At 33.1% G+C, this 21,995-nt stretch overlaps 1 protein-coding gene across 1 annotated transcript in view; it reads right to left on the bottom strand.

The window, feature by feature from the left end:
* Positions 1-328: 328 nt before the first annotated feature.
* LOC143230203 (periodic tryptophan protein 2 homolog) overlaps positions 329-21,995 on the bottom strand; it is a 53,353-nt gene continuing 31,686 nt past the window's right edge. The window contains exons 11-19 of the mRNA XM_076463336.1: positions 17,496-17,644; positions 14,509-14,656; positions 13,754-13,904; positions 10,245-10,425; positions 9,784-9,931; positions 8,283-8,457; positions 3,208-3,426; positions 1,443-1,668; positions 329-972 (exon numbers count right to left, since the gene is read on the bottom strand). Of these exons, the coding sequence (XP_076319451.1) occupies positions 804-972; positions 1,443-1,668; positions 3,208-3,426; positions 8,283-8,457; positions 9,784-9,931; positions 10,245-10,425; positions 13,754-13,904; positions 14,509-14,656; positions 17,496-17,644 (1,566 nt within the window). The 3' untranslated portion in view covers positions 329-803. The remainder of the gene's footprint in view (positions 973-1,442; positions 1,669-3,207; positions 3,427-8,282; positions 8,458-9,783; positions 9,932-10,244; positions 10,426-13,753; positions 13,905-14,508; positions 14,657-17,495; positions 17,645-21,995) is intronic.

Genomic DNA, 21,995 nt, shown 5'->3' with positions numbered 1-21,995 from the left:
AATGGTATTGTAGTTATTTATCATGTTTTGGTGATTAAATTATATATATAAAACCTAAAAAATATTTTGTTTGATATTCTCCAAGTGTGAAATTTAAAAGCAACCGAGTTGAAAGGTCATAGCTAGAAAATTTTTTTATAAAATAACTTTTTTGTAAATGCTGGTAATTTGTATAATAATTGAAATGTTACTGTATATTATATAATATGAGGCCACTAAAACACAGCTAAGATATGGAAGACTAAAGGTCAGTTATATTACTGGATACATAATGTTAGGTAAACATGACTGGAGGAGTCAATATAATATATAATGTTGTGAAACTAGCTACACAGACTAAACAACTTTATTTTGAATCATATTTGTAGTCATTCTGGCACAAAAAGAATAATTCACATTTATTTCCTAATTTGTTTCATGATGGTCAAATTGACAGATCTTAGAGTTAGGGTAGGTAAAATATAGTTGTACTGAAAACAAATGTTTTTGAAATGTATTCAGGAGGTTTGAGATTATAAAGAATAGTTTTAATTACAACATGGAATTGCTTCCCATTTGGACTAGTAACCAAACCACCTCAATAGTTTCACAAATATATCTTTAGTAAAAATATTTCATTAAAGCTTTTTTTTTAATCAAAGACTTAATATTTACTAAAATTCTGCAAAATTTTTGAAGATGCACATACTGCATAAACACTCGTGTATGTTATACCAAGTCTGTTGTGAAAGGGTTAATCCACGTGTCTCCGAGACAGAATCTCACAAACTGGCATGTTTCTATACAGAAATTTGTTTAGGAAGCTACCATGTACAATCACTGTGCAAAGACTCTTCTGACATGTCAAATTCAGTTCTTGAGATTAAGATCTCATCTTCAATATCTCCTTCCTCTATACTAGATTGTGTCTTGTTTTGCTGATTCTTCCATAGGGAAATTAGATACTGTGAAGTATATTTGTTATGGTTGCATCTAGAAGTATAAGGACTTTGGTTACAATCAAATCTAATGAAACAGATCCTTTATCACTCATATGAGTGCCCTGCTCTTACCAACTTATAAAATGTTATACCAACTCAAAACATTCTTACAATAAAAACATAAAACTACAGAGCAAAGAACATTTATAATACTAAGTCAATTATCAAATAATTTCATACCTAATCTTAAAAATTCCAAGTGATATCTTTAACACTATAAACTATGTTTAAGAGGCTTTTTCAATCTGCATGTGTTAACCACTGGGTAGCAGTTCTCTTACTTAACTAATACTGTAGATACCTACATAACTCAAGATTTTAAAGGTTAATGTTATTCAACCAATACTGTAGATACCTACTTACATAACTCATGATTAAAGTTTCTTTTAGTGAGCTCAAGAAACAACATATCAACCTGCCCTAGTTTCATACAAGTAAATAAAACTACAAAACAGTGCATACATTTTACCCAGGTCTTCATTCCACTTTGTCAAGTTTTTTTGGAGCGTGTGAAGAGCACCAAGAATGGAAGTAGAACGTGACTTCAGTGTTGATCCATGGGACAGTAACAGCTGATGTATCCACGTGAGGTAGAACTCTATGTGTTGAGAAGTTTCTAGTTTGTTGCCAAGGAAATCCAGCAGTTTTTCAACATAAACATGAGGCAGTGAATAGCAGACTAGTTCCACTGGAAGTGAAGCATGAGATTAGTTGAAACAATTTTTTTTATTTTTTGAAAAGGAGACTTAAGTAAGTTTTGATTTATATTAGGTCTTGATTGCTTTATTGACCAAGTCCGATTCTAGTCCACCCCTATGCTGGTATGGTCAAGTTACTGTACTATGCCAAGTAATCTCATCATTTGGGGTGTTTATAAACACCTGACCTAATCCTTTATTTTCTGTATCCAGCAGTACATTCAATACTGATGGTGTATTTGTTATTACAGACATAAAAACAATGTAGTATATAAATAGTTTGGAAAATGGGCAGGATCCACACATATTTATTGATTACTGAACAGTCAAGAAAGCGTGAAGTAACCATCAATAATATTTTAAAGGTTGGGTGTTAAGATTGCAATAAAATATCATTGGGACAAATAGTTGGCCAAGAAGTCCTACAGGTGGTATTATTATTATATATACATACTCTGCCAAACAATAAACTTGTTGGCTCTGTTAAACATCCATACATACGTTAACAAGAAAACTATGAATGTAAACAAGTATAGCCGTTTAAACATCATGAATGTACACAGCACACAAGGACAACTGTTTGAACATTAATGTACAGCACACCAGGACAACTGTTTGACCATAAATGTACAGCACACAAGGACAACTGATTGACCATTAATGTACAGCACACAAGGACAACTGTTTGAACATTAATGTGCAGCACACAAGGACAACTGTTTGAACATTAATGTGCAGCACACAAGGACAACTGTTTGAACATTAATGTGCAGCACACAAGGACAACTGTTTGAACATTAATGTGCAGCACACAAGGACAACTGTTTGAACATTAATGTACAGCACACAAGGACAACTGTTTGAACATTAATGTACAGCACACAAGGACAACTGATTGACCATTAATGTACAGCACACAAGGACAACTGTTTGAACATTAATGTGCAGCACACAAGGACAACTGTTTGAACATTAATGTGCAGCACACAAGGACAACTGTTTGAACATTAATGTGCAGCACACAAGGACAACTGTTTGAACATTAATGTGCAGCACACAAGGACAACTGTTTGAACATTAATGTGCAGCACACAAGGACAACTGTTTGAACATTAATGTACAGTACACAAGGACAACTGTTTGAACATTAATGTACAGCACACAAGGACAACTGTTTGAACATTAATGTACAGCACACAAGGATAACTGATTTGTCAGCTTATGAACAACTACAAATGTGTTGATCTCTAAAGTTTTGAAAAATGTCAGAACAAAAACCTACAAACAGTCATTGAGGAATGTGGTACATCGATTCACATATTAACATACTAATAATTACTGATTAATTCAGAAAAACACATTATTTTTATAACATTATAGGCAAAAGTGCATTTTTAAATTATTTTCTTCACCAGTAGTTACCAATAAAAGATAAGAGAGAAAAATTAGATTTTATCTAAATATTGCAATTCAAAATATATTCAGAGAGGGATTACAAATATAAATTAGCTGTGAATTAGAGAAGTTACCATTTTCAAATGGGGTTTTTTCTAATATTTCCACTAGTAAAGGTTGCTCGTTAAGACGAAGAGCCATGATAAGTGCTTTGGAATGTTTTTTCTCTTCCAGTGTTTTTCTGATTGCTGCAGGAGTAATGTTAGCTTCTAATTGGAATGGGTCAAAAAGCAGATTATGGTCAAGTGAGTAAATCAGCAATCCTTCAGTCGTTGCTGCTGACCATGCACGACCTGTAAACAAATACAGCGTGAGTTATTGGTAAAACTGTTGAACATAATCAAACTTATCATGGTTAACCAATCACACGACAAAAGTTATTTCTCAATCTCTACACCAGAGGACAGGCACAAGCACTTGTGGTATAGAAAAAAAGTGAGATATTTAGAATACGTCTACAGATTTTAGTTTTACTGAACTGAAAACACACCAAACATTTTCTGATGTGTTTGTTTTTTGTTAAGAGGATGGTAAATACAAGACTTATTCTTCTAGGTTGAAAGTTACAATCACATGGATTTGTTTCTGATGATTAAAGCACAATATGCTGACTTCAAATCACAGCATGAAATTTTTCATTCTACAACAGACAACTGCAGTTTCACAATAGTGTGAGCTTCTGATTATAAAAATCTAAAGACGACTGAAGTACATGACAGTAGGTGAAAACTGTAAAGAAAATAACTAAGGTACATACCAGTAGGTGAAAACTGTAAAGAAGATAAGTAAGGTACATACCAGTAGGTGTAAACTGTAAAGAAGATAAGTAAAGTACATACCAGTAGGTGAAAACTGTAAAGAAGATAAGTAAGGTACATACCAGCAGGTGAAAACTGTAAAGAAGATAACTAAGGTACATACCAGTAGGTGAAAACTGTAAAGAAGATAACTGAGGTACATACCAGTAGGTGTAAACTGTAAAGAAGATAAGTAAAGTACATACCAGTAGGTGTAAACTGTAAAGAAGATAACTAAGATACATACCAGCAGGTGAAAACTGTAAAGAAGATAACTAAGGTACATACCAGTAGGTGAAAACTGTAAAGAAGATAACTGAGGTACATACCAGTAGGTGAAAACTGTAAAGAAGATAAGTAAGGTACATACCAGTAGGTGAAGACTGTAAAGAAGATAACTACAGGTAGTAGGTGAAAACCAGTACATACCAGGTGAAAACTGTAAAGAAGATAACTAAGGTACATACCAGTAGGTGAAAACTGTAAAGAAGATAACTAAGGTACATACCAGTAGGTGAAAACTGTGATAACTAAGTACATACCAGTAGGTGAAAACTAAAGAAGTACATACCAGTAGGTGAAAACTGTAAAGAAGATAACTAAGGTACATACCAGTAGGTGAAAACTGTAAAGAAGATAACTAAGGTACATACCAGTAGGTGAAAACTGTAAAGAAGATAACTAAGGTACATACCAGTAGGTGAAAACTGTAAAGAAGAACTAAGGTACATACCAGTAGGTGAAAACTGTAAAGAAGATAACTAAGGTACATACCAGTAGGTGAAAACTGTAAAGAAGATAACTAAGGTACATACCAGTAGGTGAAAACTGTAAAGAAGATAACTAAGGTACATACCAGTAGGTGAAAACTGTAAAGAAGATAACTAAGGTACATACCAGTAGGTGAAAACTGTAAAGAAGATAACTAAGGTACATACCAGTAGGTGAAAACTGTAAAGAAGATAACTAAGGTACATACCAGTAGGTGAAAACTGTAAAGAAGATAACTAAGGTACATACCAGTAGGTGAAAACTGTAAAGAAGATAACTAAGGTACATACCAGTAGGTGAAAACTGTAAAGAAGATAACTAAGGTACATACCAGTAGGTGAAAACTGTAAAGAAGATAACTAAGGTACATACCAGTAGGTGAAAACTGTAAAGAAGATAACTAAGGTACATACCAGTAGGTGAAAACTGTAAAGAAGATAACTAAGGTACATACCAGTAGGTGAAAACTGTAAAGAAGATAACTAAGGTACATACCAGTAGGTGAAAACTGTAAAGAAGATAACTAAGGTACATACCAGTAGGTGAAAACTGTAAAGAAGATAACTAAGGTACATACCAGTAGGTGAAAACTGTAAAGAAGATAACTAAGGTACATACCAGTAGGTGAAAACTGTAAAGAAGATAACTAAGGTACATACCAGTAGGTGAAAACTGTAAAGAAGATAACTAAGGTACATACCAGTAGGTGAAAACTGTAAAGAAGATAACTAAGGTACATACCAGTAGGTGAAAACTGTAAAGAAGATAACTAAGGTACATACCAGTAGGTGAAAACTGTAAAGAAGATAACTAAGGTACATACCAGTAGGTGAAAACTGTAAAGAAGATAACTAAGGTACATACCAGTAGGTGAAAACTGTAAAGAAGATAACTAAGGTACATACCAGTAGGTGAAAACTGTAAAGAAGATAACTAAGGTACATACCAGTAGGTGAAAACTGTAAAGAAGATAACTAAGGTACAAGTAGGTGAAAACTGTAAAGAAGATAACTAAGTACATACCAGTAGGTGAAAACTGTAAAGAAGATAACTAAGGTACATACCAGTAGGTGAAAACTGTAAAGAAGATAACTAAGGTACATACCAGTAGGTGAAAACTGTAAAGAAGATAACTAAGGTACATACCAGTAGGTGAAAACTGTAAAGAAGATAACTAAGGTACATACCAGTAGGTGAAAACTGTAAAGAAGTAAAGGTACATAAGATAACAGATAACTAAGGTACATACCAGTAGGTGAAAACTGTAAAGAAGATAACTAAAGGTACATACCAGTAGGTGAAAACTGTAAAGAAGATAACTAAGGTACATACCAGTAGGTGAAAACTGTAAAGAAGATAATAAGGTACATACCAGTAGGTGAAAACTGTAAAGAAAGGTACATACCAGTAGGTGAAAACTGTAAAGAAGATAACTAAGGTACATACCAGTAGGTGAAAACTGTAAAGAAGATAACTAAGGTACATACCAGTAGGTGAAAACTGTAAAGAAGATAACTAAGGTACATACCAGTAGGTGAAAACTGTAAAGAAGATAACTAAGGTACATACCAGTAGGTGAAAACTGTAAAGAAGATAACTAAGGTACATACCAGTAGGTGAAAACTGTAAAGAAGATAACTAAGGTACATACCAGTAGGTGAAAACTGTAAAGAAGATAACTAAGGTACATACCAGTAGGTGAAAACTGTAAAGAAGATAACTAAGGTACATACCAGTAGGTGAAAACTGTAAAGAAGATAACTAAGGTACATACCAGTAGGTGAAAGCTGTAAAGAAGATAAGTAAGGTACATACCAGTAGGTGAAGACTGTAAAGAAGATAACTAAGGTACATACCAGTAGGTGAAAACTGTAAAGAAGATAACTAAGGTACATACCAGTAGGTGAAAACTGTAAAGAAGATAACTAAGGTACATACCAGTAGGTGAAAACTGTAAAGAAGATAACTAAGGTACATACCAGTAGGTGAAAACTGTAAAGAAGATAACTAAGGTACATACCAGTAGGTGAAAACTGTAAAGAAGATAACTAAGGTACATACCAGTAGGTGAAAACTGTAAAGAAGATAAGTAAGGTACATACCAGTAGGTGTAAACTGTAAAGAAGATAACTGAGGTACATACCAGTAAGTGAAAACTGTAAAGAAGATAACTAAGGTACATACCAGTAGGTGAAAACTGTAAAGAAGATAAGTAAAGTACATACCAGTAGGTGTAAACTGTAAAGAAGATAACTAAGGTACATACCAGTAGGTGTAAACTGTAAAGAAGATAACTGAGGTACATACCAGTAGGTGTAAACTGTAAAGAAGATAACTGAGGTACATACCAGTAGGTGAAAACTGTAAAGAAGATAACTGAGGTACATACCAGTAGGTGAAAACTGTAAAGAAGATAACCGAGGTACATACCAGTAGGTGAAAACTGTAAAGAAGATAACCGAGGTACATACCAGTAGGTGAAAACTGTAAAGAAGATAACTAAGGTACATACCAGTAAGTGAAAACTGTAAGAAGATAAAGAAGATAACTGAGGTACATACCAGTAGGTGAAAACTGTAAAGAAGATAACTGAGGTACATACCAGTAGGTGAAAACTGTAAAGAAGATAACTGAGGTACATACCAGTAGGTGAAAACTGTAAAGAAGATAACCGAGGTACATACCAGTAGGTGAAAACTGTAAAGAAGATAACTAAGGTACATACCAGTAAGTGAAAACTGTACAGAAGATAACTGAGGTACATACCAGTAGGTGAAAACTGTACAGAAGATAACTGAGGTACATACCAGTAGGTGAAAACTGTACAGAAGATAACTGAGGTACATACCAGTAGGTGAAAACTGTACAGAAGATAAGTAAGGTACATACCAGTAGGTGTAAACTGTAAAGAAGATAACTGAGGTACATACCAGTAAGTGAAAACTGTAAAGAAGATAACTGAAGTACATACCAGTAGGTGAAAACTGTAAAGAAGATAAGTAAGGTACATACCAGTAGGTGTAAACTGTAAAGAAGATAACTGAGGTACATACCAGTAAGTGAAAACTGTACAGAAGATAACTAAGGTACATACCAGTAGGTGACAACTGTAAAGAAGATAACTAAGGTACATACCAGTAGGTGACAACTGTAAAGAAGATAACTGAGGTACATACCAGTAAGTGAAAACTGTAAAGAAGATAACTGCGGTACATACCAGTAGGTGAAAACTGTAAAGAAGATAAGTAAAGTACATACCAGTAGGTGTAAACTGTAAAGAAGATAAGTAAGGTACATACCAGTAGGTGAAAACTGTAAAGAAGATAACTGAGGTACATACCAGTAAGTGAAAACTGTAAAGAAGTAAGGTACATACCAGTAGGTGTAAACTGTAAAGAAGATAACTGAGGTACATACCAGTAAGTGAAAACTGTAAAGAAGATAACTGAGGTACATACCAGTAGGTGAAAACTGTAAAGAAGATAACTAAGGTACATACCAGTAGGTGAAGACTGTAAAGAAGATAAGTAAGGTACATACTAGTAAGTGAAAACTGTAAAGAAGAAAACTAAGGTACATACCAGTAGGTGAAAACTGTAAAGAGGATACTCTAACTTCAGGTTTGAAAGCTCGTGATGACATATCTCCCTTTCTAACTCCTGGTAGACTGATACTCGAACTTGTCTGACCTTCATCACGTTCTTCAATAAGGGCAATGTTTCCAAATTCAGTCATTTTTCGTCTGTTTAAGAAGTCCTGAAATTTTATAGGACAGTTGACTCTATATCTGGTAAAGTACAAACATTGCCTGGTGATGAAACTGCACCACAGATTTAAAATAATTTATAGAATATTAACTTTCAGTTGTTCTTACAGACATTTAGAGTTAAAATTTGTTCAACATGCACTAAACGTTTTTCTTCTAGAATTTGGATATATGAGTTATTTCAATTCATTACATTAGTGTAATTTGACTTTGTAAGTTGAAGATACAGTTTAGCTTTATTGAACCTTTACCAATCACTGTTTTTCAACCTTGATTGTTGTGGTGTGATGCAATTACCTGTATCTCAGCTTCAAGTGATCTAATGGAAACTTATATTACTTTTCAATTGTATAACCATAAGCCAAAGGACTTCCAGTTCTGTAAAGATATGCTTAAAGGTTGGAACAAGTGAACAAACATTTAGCTTGGCTGTACATCAGAAGAAGAGAGTACATTTGCAAACAACTTCTGTCTTAAAAGCTTGTTTTATCTTCTTTTTATATTATTCTACTGTACGACGATAGGAAGAGCAATCATTTTGATGGAACAAGACGAGGTGGACTTCCTTTATTTCACACGCAATTATATTTTGTTAGCAAGCCCACCGTCTGTGGTTCTATTAGTTCGTCATGGCCTAATTAACTACCTTAATATATACAAACATCAGCAAATAACAAAGTGTATAATAAAATGTGTTTAAATATTAAAAGAAAACTTTGTATCAACAATAAACTTGATCAGTAAAGTAAAATGTTACCTTTATTGTATAATAGTGATCATAAACACAGTGAAAAAAATAAATGATAAAAGCTTTATGGTCGTATACCAGAACAAAGATCAGCAGTTGATAATGGAAGCATATCTAATTTGGTTTCTCAAAAAAGAATATGAATTATCTTTATTAAACCAAAGTTCATACACATATTGTGAATAAAATTAATCTTTTTAGAAGACACACAACCTGTCAGAAGTACATCTCATGTTTAAAACTATTTCATTTGGTATTTATTTTTAATACAATAAAACATGGAAATGAAAACATACAACAACATAAACCTTTTAATGGCCACGCCTGTTTAGTCATACAGCTCCTGCCTCTCATGTTAAATATAACTACTGGATAATAAGCGTCCATTAAATACAACCAATCAGTACTGAGAGGTCCATTACAAAGAAATAACTGAAGAAGTGACACAGATAATGGTGTTTTATTACAAAAGTTCTTAAAGTAACAGATCAAGATAAAGCTTATGAATGGCTTTATAAAGACTTTAAATCAAGCATCAATTGTTATTTGTATGGACAAAGGAACTCACATCCACTCCATCCAGTGAATGATTGGACGTTATTTCAAACTTCTTCATAAGTAACTGTTCCCTGACGTGGTAAATGCATACATTCTTAGAACGGCCTCCAGCTAATATTGATTCTCCATCTGTACTATAACACAATGTTGTGAAGGCCCTGATGAAGAAGAAATTTAAATTACAGGGTTAACATTAAGAAATCTGTACAAGACACTAAACTACATTCATTTTGATTAATGTATATTTGAATCACATGTTCTGATGCTATTTTCATTACCAGTAAAATAGATCAACCTCTGATCCCCTGCATCCTTTTATTTCTGTGTGATGTTTTAAACATTAAGAAAGAGTCAGAGCTCTTCTGTTTTTGCCCCAAGTCCTGCCCATGCCCACAACAATGTGTACAACTAATGTTAAGATAAAATATCTCATGTCTTCTATCACATCTATATCACAGTAAAAAAACTTACTGACTGCCTTGTAATTTCTTTGCTGTTACCAAATCTGTGTCTCTTCTTCCAGCTCCAAGATCATTCCTACCTTCAATACTACCTGTCTGAACAGAAGTGTTGATGTCAAAAAACAGGATCTGACCATCTAACGTAGATACAGCAAACTCCTGTCCATCTGGCCGAAACTGAACAGTCAGAGCTACAGAAATAAACAGATAAATGTAACTAAAGTATAGCATTATAAACATTATAAGTTTATACTAGAAGGCATATGTACATAAAATAAAACTTTCTAAATCTTTAAGAATGTCATCTAAAAAGCTGTCTTATTTTAAAATGACTATTTTAGCCATTATGGTAGTACACAACTATTACAATAAACTTACTAGAATGTGTTGAAGTTCAACAAGACATTATGGTGGTACACAACTATTACAATAAACTTACTAGAATGTGTTGAAGTTCAGCAAGACATTACAGTAGTACACAACTATTACAATAAACTTACTAGAATGTGTTGAAGTTCAGCAAGACATTACAGTAGTACACAACTATTACAATAAACTTACTAGAATGTGTTGAAGTTCAGCAAGACATTATGGTAGTACACAACTATTACAATAAACTTACTAGAATGTGTTGAAGTTCAGCAAGACATTACAGTAGTACACAACTATTACAATAAACTTACTAGAATGTGTTGAAGTTCAGCAAGACATTATGGTAGTACACAACTATTACAATAAACTTACTAGAATGTGTTGAAGTTCAGCAAGACATTACAGTAGTACACAACTATTACAATAAACTTACTAGAATGTGTTGAAGTTTAGCAAGACATTATGGTGGTACACAACTATTACAATAAACTTACTAGAATGTGTTGAAGTTTAGCAAGACATTATGGTGGTACACAACTATTACAATAAACTTACTAGAATGTGTTGAAGTTCAGCAAGACATTACAGTAGTACACAACTATTACAATAAACTTACTAGAATGTGTTGAAGTTCAGCAAGACATTACAGTAGTACACAACTATTACAATAAACTTACTAGAATGTGTTGAAGTTCAGCAAAACATTACAGTAGTACACAACTATTACAATAAACTTACTAGAATGTGTTGAAGTTCAGCAAGACATTATGGTGGTACACAACTATTACAATAAACTTACTAGAATGTGTTGAAGTTCAGCAAGACATTATGGTAGTACACAACTATTACAATAAACTTACTAGAATGTGTTGAAGTTCAGCAAGACATTATGGTGGTACACAACTATTACAATAAACTTACTAGAATGTGTTGAAGTTCAGCAAAACATTACAGTAGTACACAACTATTACAATAAACTTACTAGAATGTGTTGAAGTTCAGCAAGACATTACAGTAGTACACAACTATTACAATAAACTTACTAGAATGTGTTGAAGTTCAGCAAGACATTACAGTAGTACACAACTATTACAATAAACTTACTAGAATGTGTTGAAGTTCAGCAAGACATTATGGTGGTACACAACTATTACAATAAACTTACTAGAATGTGTTGAAGATCAGCAAGACATTATGGTAGTACACAACTATTACAATAAACTTACTAGAATGTGTTGAAGTTCAGCAAGACATTATGGTGGTACACAACTATTACAATAAACTTACTAGAATGTGTTGAAGTTCAGCAAGACATTATGGTGGTACACAACTATTACAATAAACTTACTAGAATGTGTTGAAGTTCAGCAAGACATTACAGTAGTACACAACTATTACAATAAACTTACTAGAATGTGTTGAAGTTCAGCAAGACATTATGGTAGTACACAACTATTACAATAAACTTACTAGAATGTGTTGAAGTTCAGCAAGACATTACAGTAGTACACAACTATTACAATAAACTTACTAGAATGTGTTGAAGTTTAGCAAGACATTATGGTGGTACACAACTATTACAATAAACTTACTAGAATGTGTTGAAGTTTAGCAAGACATTATGGTGGTACACAACTATTACAATAAACTTACTAGAATGTGTTGAAGTTCAGCAAGACATTACAGTAGTACACAACTATTACAATAAACTTACTAGAATGTGTTGAAGTTCAGCAAGACATTATGGTGGTACACAACTATTACAATAAACTTACTAGAATGTGTTGAAGTTCAGCAAGACATTACAGTAGTACACAACTATTACAATAAACTTACTAGAATGTGTTGAAGTTCAGCAAGACATTACAGTAGTACACAACTATTACAATAAACTTACTAGAATGTGTTGAAGTTCAGCAAGACATTACAGTAGTACACAACTATTACAATAAACTTACTAGAATGTGTTGAAGTTCAGCAAGACATTATGGTGGTACACAACTATTACAATAAACTTACTAGAATGTGTTGAAGTTCAGCAAGACATTATGGTAGTACACAACTATTACAATAAACTTACTAGAATGTGTTGAAGTTCAGCAAGACATTATGGTGGTACACAACTATTACAATAAACTTACTAGAATGTGTTGAAGTTCAGCAAGACATTATGGTGGTACACAACTATTACAATAAACTTACTAGAATGTGTTGAAGTTCAGCAAGACATTACAGTAGTACACAATTATTACAATAAACTTACTAGAATGTGTTGAAGTTCAGCAAGACATTACAGTAGTACACAACTATTACAATAAACTTACTAGAATGTGTTGAAGTTCAGCAAGACATTACAGTAGTACACAACTATTACAATAAACTTACTAGAATGTGTTGAAGTTCAGCAAGACATTATGGTAGTACACAACTGTTACAATAAACTTACTAGAATGTGTTGAAGTTCAGTAAGACATTACAGTAGTACACAACTATTACAATAAATGTACTAGAATATGTTGAAGTTAAGTAAGGAATTATGGTAATAGGTGCGTAGTACCACACTCCCTGTATGTGGTTGTTGTCAGGGCCAGCTACTCAGACATAATTATTGGCTAACCCCAGATTGCTTAAAGATTTGAAATTGTGACCCTTACACTGCCATTAGAGTGACTGGGCCTTTCATCACTCTGAATGAAGTCACAAGAATTTGATAAAACTAATGCCTGAAAAATTGAAAATTTTAGGTATTACATTTTGGAAGTGCTTTCATCAATTGAATCTGCATCTAAACAGGAAAAACATAAGATATGAAATGTTTTCTTTATGGTAAATATTTGTTTTACATTTTTATTAAAAAAGCCCAGATGGCAGCACATTTTTAAGGATTACAAATACTTATTCTTGGTAAACTCAGGTCACTGCCATAGATAGTTATGATGAACTACAGTTTTCAGGGAGTATTGTGTGAAAAAGTTAAAACTTAAGAATTACAGATTTTTATACTACTGTCTTTTCAAAACTTCAACTGTTCATGAACGGGAAAACTTCTGATAAAAAAAATGGGCAATCCAGTTACAGAAACAAATATTTTGATGTTACTGAAACCCATGTGAATTAAGCGAGTAGGTAGATAAAGGAGGTGCCTACCATCAGATGTAACAGGAAGGGCTTCCCGACTACCCTTGCTTTCGAAAACGTCCCACACACGTACAGTCTTGTCCCATGACGCACTTACGAGGACAGCTTGGCTGGGACTAAAGCTGATTCCACTAATGGGAGCTTCATGACCGGAAAGGACCTATTTTAAACCATCTTGTGTGAAACTAGACCCAATAGTTTATGAAACTTCTTGCCAATAAGTATTAACAATTAACACAAACATAAATCAAGCGATAAGATTATTGGTAGTTTTAGTGAATGTCTTTTTCAATATTTAAGACAGAAAATAAGTTACACTTCTTACAAAATGAGTTATTTGATTGCATGCTGCTCCTGACTATGGGCTGCATTGATTATTTTTTGGGTTTATATTCAATTACCAGCTTAACCAAGGGAGCATGGTAACATCCTGTCCATCAAACCATCACTTGCTGATTTAAGTAGAGGTCCCATTTTGCTTGAAAACACTTCTTGTCTGTTAAGATGATTGTTGACATCAGAAGGGAGAAGGCCAAGAAGTGTGATGCAGGTCCTACTGCAGCATTCTACACAGTCAGAGACATATTTTATCATGGCATGTTAATATCAAACAAATGCTCCTGGGAGGATAGTTACCTAATTCCAGTGACTGACCAATCTGGACTTGAGCAAGTTACAGCATCTTGGAAGGTAGGAGGGTTTTAATAGGCTGCAATGCACTAAGAAAGTTATTCTTAGTGTTAATAAAATCAAAGAAGCCTCACCTCTAAAAGACGCCCTGTCTGCAGGGACCACACAAATATTTCAAACGTATCTTGAGATCCTGCACACACTATTTCACCACTGGGATCAACAGCCAAACAGAAAAACTGTGTACGCTGAGGGGATGTGAATGTTCGAAAGTTTCGATACCTACAGAGAAACATATTTGTTCATTAGAACTATTTTGATGCATTTAGAATTATGTATGCTGAATTTCATATCAATGTGATTAGGCTGTATGATCTATTTATATACTGAATATTTTTGAGTACATGTTATTTTTTTGTCAAAGCATGTTTATAAGATGCTAAGAATTTCCTGTTTTGAAATACCTTTATTTGTAGTTTAAAGTTAAAGTTACTTTCATCAGTTTTGAGAAAACCACAATGTAGTATAAATACCAGGATCAGTGAATTATTTAACCAATCATTCAGTTGAGTGGAAGGTAGTGATTTATAAATGCAGCGTTTCACACTGTATTCATTCGGTCAATATTTTTATTACCGATTGATTAACAAGAACATTCTGCAAATAAGTTTAGGCATACATTTTTGTTTCTGTTGAAAAATTTGCTAGTAAATTTGCCTTATCAATTAATGTCACCAAAATTATAGAAGAAATAAATACATTTGTTATCATTACACGTGGCATACTTTCTATTACATTTATCGAAAAATTCAAAAGCATCTTTCCCCAAACAGAACGTAACACTAGTGGTGTCAGGAGTTGGACTGTTTTGGTAAAAATAAATGTTTGGCTGATCTTAACATTTATGATGATAACACATGCGTGGAACAACGTCAAAATCATTTCCAAAGTGAATACTGAAGAACAAGTTATAGGTCTTGTTAAAGAAACTGAACTTTAATGGCATTAAGTTGCTTTCTAGCTAAGAGTCACAAGAACTAAAAAACATTGGTTGATATTTTATCTGAACAAATCATAAAATTTGAGTCTCGTATGGTCATGGCCATAAACATGACAAACCATGAAATTTGAGTTGTGTATGGATTGGCTGTACAAGGAGTACTAGCACATGAAAAAACAGGTGTAGTTCTAATAAGTTTGTCACTGGATGCATAGTCCTGATAAGTTTGTCACTGGATATGTAGTCCTGATAAGTTTGTCACTGGATATATAGTCCTGAATTTTCAAATTCCAGAGTTCCAGGTAGCAATATGGCCCAGAAACATCAGGGATATTATGATAGAATTATGGAAACACTATTGCATTATTGTGAAAACGATGATTTAATAAAGAATGTAAACACTGTGAGAAGTAGGCACAAGACAGGTTAATGTATTGGTTTATTAGATTAAAAGAGAGCAAGATGTATGATATTGAATCTGGAGAAGATGGAAGTACTAAAACCATCAATGCTATATACAACTGTATCATTTCTCATACTTCATGGATTTCTAATCTGAAAAAAAAAATCTGAATAGTAAAGTCAACTAGTTTCTTAACCAGCACTTTTGTGTATCTATTTCAAAACTTGGTGCAATGAATAAAGGGATCTGTTTTTCATGACCAGAGGTCTTAATATGCAAATAGTATATTCACAAAGAAGCTTTACCTGAAAATAAAACTGGGGATTTAAGAAGAAAAGGTTTGCTTTTTTAAAGCACTTGGGCTATAGGATATTGTATCTTTGTCTTGAACTAGGATAGTCAGTAGCACAGCAATTAATTTAGTTTACACACAAGTTTTTGTTATCTAACCCTAAGAAGTTTCTAATTTTTATATATTAGGTAGCTTTGTTCAAAAACTATACAACATTAAATATAAATTTGACATAAAAATAAGAAATCTAGCACATACTTTAGATGTAGGTCTATTTGTACTTGAGGAAGTAAACAAATAAGATTACTAATGTTTGTTGTCCACAAAAAGAATTCATTCATATTGTTGTGAAATAAGTTTTAAAACATGAAAAACATATCAACACTAGAAAAGAATGTTCAAAAACTACAATAATTTGATAAGTTTCCTAGCTAAGTTCTAACTAGTTTTAAAAAGTCTGAGAACTGTTCACAGCTAAACACAATAATGGTTGCAGGCAATGAAATTTAAAGAAAATGTCTAACTTGTAACATGAAGGTAAATAGCTGTACGATAAATCACATAAAGAAAAATATACTTTTTATATTGGTGATAACCATGTCCAATAGAAGTGTCAGAGAGAATTATAGACATGTCTTGAAAGACAATTACTGGAGTACGTGTCGTACAAGCACGAGAAATATAGTGATATTTCAGCAAAGCAGGAAAACTGAATGTTAAAATTTTATTTTTTGGTTTGCAAAAATCTCTAATGTGTGTTTCAAATTAGTTTAATACTCTGAAGTAGCCTGAAGGTAGAAACAAGAACTTGAATGGAGAATTCAAAATGGAAACATATCATATGGCACAGAGAAGTGATGACTGTGAAGTTATTAAAATTTATTTCTGAAATAAAAATAATTAAAACTTAGGTAATATAAAGCTTTGTATTATAAACCATGTACTGATGCCAAACTTACTAATATACACCGATAATAGTTTAATTACATTTTCAATGCAAATCATAATGCGTACACTTTGACTCTCCAGTGTACATAAATTATCATTCATGATTTTATGGCCTACAAATAATCTGTTTGAAATGTAGAGGTCTATCCCTGACTCAAAACAACATTTCTGTGATTTGTCAATAAGCTAGTTTAAATGATCCCATCCAGTTTCCAGGCTGCAGTTGTAAATGTTTCAGAATTACATCTTTAAAGTAGTTTTTCCTGCAAAACAAGATCGACGTATTTCATCTTTACCTTACTACTATTTTTTTTAAGATAATATGTCATTGCCACAGTACAGTAGGTTTACATTAACAGTGAAGTAAGTTAAGCCAGAAACATTAACAGTGAAGTATGTTAACCCAGAAACATTTTAAAGCTTTGTCCCAAATTGCAAAATCCAAATAAATAAAACTCAAAATGAATGTTTATCTCACCTCTGAAGATCAAAAGCTCTAACAGTACCATCTAATGATGCTGAAAGTATGGCCTTCCCACTCTGAGTAAACGTTACCTCACTTACACCACTCTCATGCTCAGTGAATGTGACCAAACAAAACCCAGTGCTAGTGTTCCAAACTTTCACCTGTCAAAAACAAAAGGTAACGTTAAAAACATATGTTTTCAACAAGTATTTTTAAACTTAAAAGGGTTTATCATTTCAAAAATGATTTATGTGAATAACAATTTATAAAAGTGACAAAACATAAAAATGTTGTAGTACTCTGCTGCTAACATGTACATAGGACTGTAGTTTAACCTTTTTACTATAGGTAGGGGTCAGACAACATTACTTTCACTGTAGGTAGGGGTCAGACTACATTATTTTCAATATAGGTAGGGGTCAGACTACATTATTTTCAATATAGGTATAGGTCAGACTACATTATTTTCAATATAGGTATAGGTCAGACTACATTATTTTCAATATAGGTATAGGTCAGACTACATTATTTTCAATATAGGTATAGGTCAGACTACATTATTTTCAATATAGGTATAGGTCAGACTACATTACTTTCACTATAGGTATAGGTCAGACTACATTACTTTCTCTATAGGTAGGGGTCAGACTACATTACTTTCACTATAGGTAGGGGTCAGACTACATTATTTTCATTATGGGGTAGGGGTCAGACTACATTATTTTCATTATAGGTAGGAATCAAACTATTATTTTCACTATAGGTAGGGGTCAGACAATATTATTTCCACTGTAGGTACGGGTCAGACAATATTATTTCCACTGTAGGTACGGGTCAGACAATATTATTTCCACTGTAGGTACGAGTCAGACTATTATTTTCACTGTAGGTAGGGGTCAGACTATATTATTTTCACTGTAGGTAGGGGTCAGACTATTATTTTCATGATAGGTAGGGGTCAGACTATATTATTTTCACTATAGATAGGGGTCAGACTATATTATTTTCACTATAGGTAGGGGTCAGACTATTATTTTCACTATAGGTAGGGGTCAGACAATATTATTTTCACTATAGGTAGGGGCCAGACAATATTATTTTCACTATAGGTAGGGGTCAGACTATATTATTTTCACTATAGGTAGGGGTCAGACTATTATTTTCATTATAGGTAGGGGTCAGACTATATTATTTTCACTATAGGTAGGGGTCAAACTGTTATTTTCACTATAGGTAGGGGTCAGAATATTATTTCCACTGTAGGTACGGGTCAGACTATTATTTTCACTGTAGGTAGGGGTCAGACTATTATTTTCATGATAGGTAGGGGTCAGACTATATTATTTTCACTGTAGGTAGGGGCCAGACAATATTATTTTCACTATAGGTAGGGGTCAGACTATATTATTTTCACTATAGGTAGGGGTCAGACTATATTATTTTCATGATAGGTAGGGGTCAGACTATATTATTTTCACTATAGGTAGGGGCCAGACAATATTATTTTCACTATAGGTAGGGGTCAGACTATATTATTTTCACTATAGGTAGGGGTCAGACTATTATTTTCATTATAGGTAGGGGTCAGACTATATTATTTTCACTATAGGTAGGGGTCAAACTGTTATTTTCACTATAGGTAGGGGTCAGAATATTATTTCCACTGTAGGTACGGGTCAGACTATATTATTTTCATGATAGGTAGGGGTCAGACTATATTATTTTCATGATAGGTAGGGGTCAGACTATATTATTTTCACTGTAGGTAGGGGTCAGACTATATTATTTTCACTATAGGTAGGGGTCAGACTATATTATTTTCACTATAGGTAGGGGTCAGACTATATTATTTTCACTATAGGTAGGGGTCAGACTATTATTTTCACTATAGGTAGGGGTCAGCCTATGTTATTTTCACTATAGGTAGGGGTCAGACTATATTATTTTCACTATAGGTAAGGGTCAGACTATATTATTTTCACTATAGGTAGGGGTCAGACTATATTATCAAATTTGTAGACTTGTATTCAAATTTTATTGAACCACTATTTTATGAGCATCAGTCCATAAGTTTGACATCACATTGTAGATTATAATACAAGCTTTAGTATTATACATTAGTTAATTTCTTAATTTAAAAGTATGTGTTAAAACAAAGTTCCTAAATATCAAATTTTGTGTGTAGCTTGGTATGTTGAATGCAGCACTGGTACAAATTAAATGTCTGTGATGTCCAAATACAAAGTCTGCAGTTTCTTACACAATAAAATTTGACTTACCATTACTGGCAAGGTAAAATAAGAGCCTACTATCTTTGCTATTTTCTGAAATATTATTGTATTTTGTGACCCAATCAAGGTGGCCCCCCCTACCTCTCCATTTTTGAAGGTATTTGTTTATGCAGACCTAAATTACTCTATGACATGTCTATAACCAATCAAAATGTTAAAATGCCCCTCATATGGTTTTCTCAGCCTTTGTAAAGTGTTTACATGGAGAAAGCTTCCTTTTCACAGTATAATTGAAGGAAGAGGTTGGAGATAATAGAGCTTGAAATATAGTTTTTCAGATCCAAATACTGTAATCTAACAGGCTTAGTAACTAAGCCTAACAAATTAATTTTGTAGTATTGATGTATATATTATAGGATTTTTTTTTATTATTTCAAAACGAGTACATAAAACCCAAAAAAACTTGTGTTTAGCATCGTCCACACGTGAACCTGACAAGACTTAATAAATTACAACGGGAAAGTACAAGTTTTATTACTAGAAAGTTTCATCTGCAACATTTCTTTATTCACTGTTCTACATTTAAAGAAAAATACCTGTAATTTACTTCTAAATAGTAATAATTTAAATACTGATGTATTAGAAAACCAAAATGTGACTGCGTTCTACAAACTATTGGTCCATAAGAACAAAGCTAAGACAGTCGTACTTTGTAAAGATCAGTTCTATACTCTTCAATACGGTAACCTTATACATGCACTGCTTATTAGAACTTCTGTAATGATGGCCAGGAATGAGTGAAACATCAACAAAATAAAACATACATACATACACAGATGTTTAATGTTATGAAAGTTTAGCTATTTATACTAAAGAATTGTGGTAACTCTAGAATGTGGTATTGTTTGTGGTAACTCTAGAATGTGGTATTATTTGTGGTAACTCTAAAATGTGGTATTATTTGTGGTAACTCTAAAATGTGGTATTATTTGTGGTAACTCTAGAATGTGGTATTATTTGTGGTAACTCTAGAATGTGGTATTATTTGTTGTAACTCTAGAATGTGGTATTATTTGTGGTAACTCTAGAATGTGGTATTATTTGTGGTAACTCTAGAATGTGGTATTATTTGTGGTAACTCTAGAATGTGGTATTATTTGTGGTAACTCTAGAATGTGGTATTATTTGTGGTAACTCTAGAATGTGGTATTGTTTGTGGTAACTCTAGAATGTGGTATTATTTGTGGTAACTCTAGAATGTGGTATTATTTGTGGTAACTCTAGAATGTGGTATTATTTGTGGTAACTCTAGAATGAAAAAGCACAGCTTATACTTCTTTCCTAATTTTTTATGTTAGTTATGAGGTTTGTCAAATTAATCAAACTTATAAAATAAGGAAAATAACAGATAAAGTATAAACTTTTTCCAAAACAAAGTTTGATAATTACCTGGAGGTTATTAAGAAGTTATACAAGGTTATACCAATTTCGTATGTGAAATCTTACAATCTCCTGATGCTTAAAAGTATTTTTGACCTTAACATCAAACCTACTTTACATGTTGGACAAACAACATTTGAAAGATAAAATGAACAAACAAATTACTAAATAAAAAGTGATATTTTGTGTCAAAAAAAACCCTAAAATACTCTTACTGACAATTTTCAACAGTTACAGTGAAACTTACTTTGGGGATACAGGCTGGGTGCAGTTCAACTGTCCTGAAGAAAGTTAACCTTTCAGTACAGGTTGGATGGAATCCACCCAGCTCATACCCACAAAGGTATCCATGACAGTAACTATGATTTGTTTGATAACACATGTTCACAAAATTCTACAGGTTATTAGTAAACATTACAGTGCTTTCATGAAAAATCAAATAAAATCAGGTTTTTAAATTAAGTTGTACGATATTTTGATTCAGTACATTAGTGACATCTCATCGAGGAGTTAAACAGCAGCCACTGTTTGATTCAGTACATCAGTGACATCTCATCAGAGGGGTTAAACAGCAGCCACTGTTTGATTCAGTACATCAGTGACATCTCATCAGAGGGGTTAAACAGCAGCCACTGTTTGATTCAGTACATCAGTGACATCTCATCGAGGAGTTAAACAGCAGCCACTGTTTGATTCAGTACATTAGTGACATCTCATCGAGGAGTTAAACAGCAGCAACTGTTTGATTCAGTACATTAGTGACATCTCATCGAGGAGTTAAACAGCAGCCACTGTTTGATTCAGTACATCAGTGACATCTCATCAGAGGGGTTAAACAGCA

Source organism: Tachypleus tridentatus, chromosome 10 (genome assembly GCF_004210375.1).
Source record: "Tachypleus tridentatus isolate NWPU-2018 chromosome 10, ASM421037v1, whole genome shotgun sequence".
Classification (NCBI taxonomy): domain Eukaryota; kingdom Metazoa; phylum Arthropoda; class Merostomata; order Xiphosura; family Limulidae; genus Tachypleus; species Tachypleus tridentatus.
The sequence above is the reverse complement of the archived record's forward strand: the minus strand, read 5'-3'. Positions and strand labels throughout refer to the sequence as shown.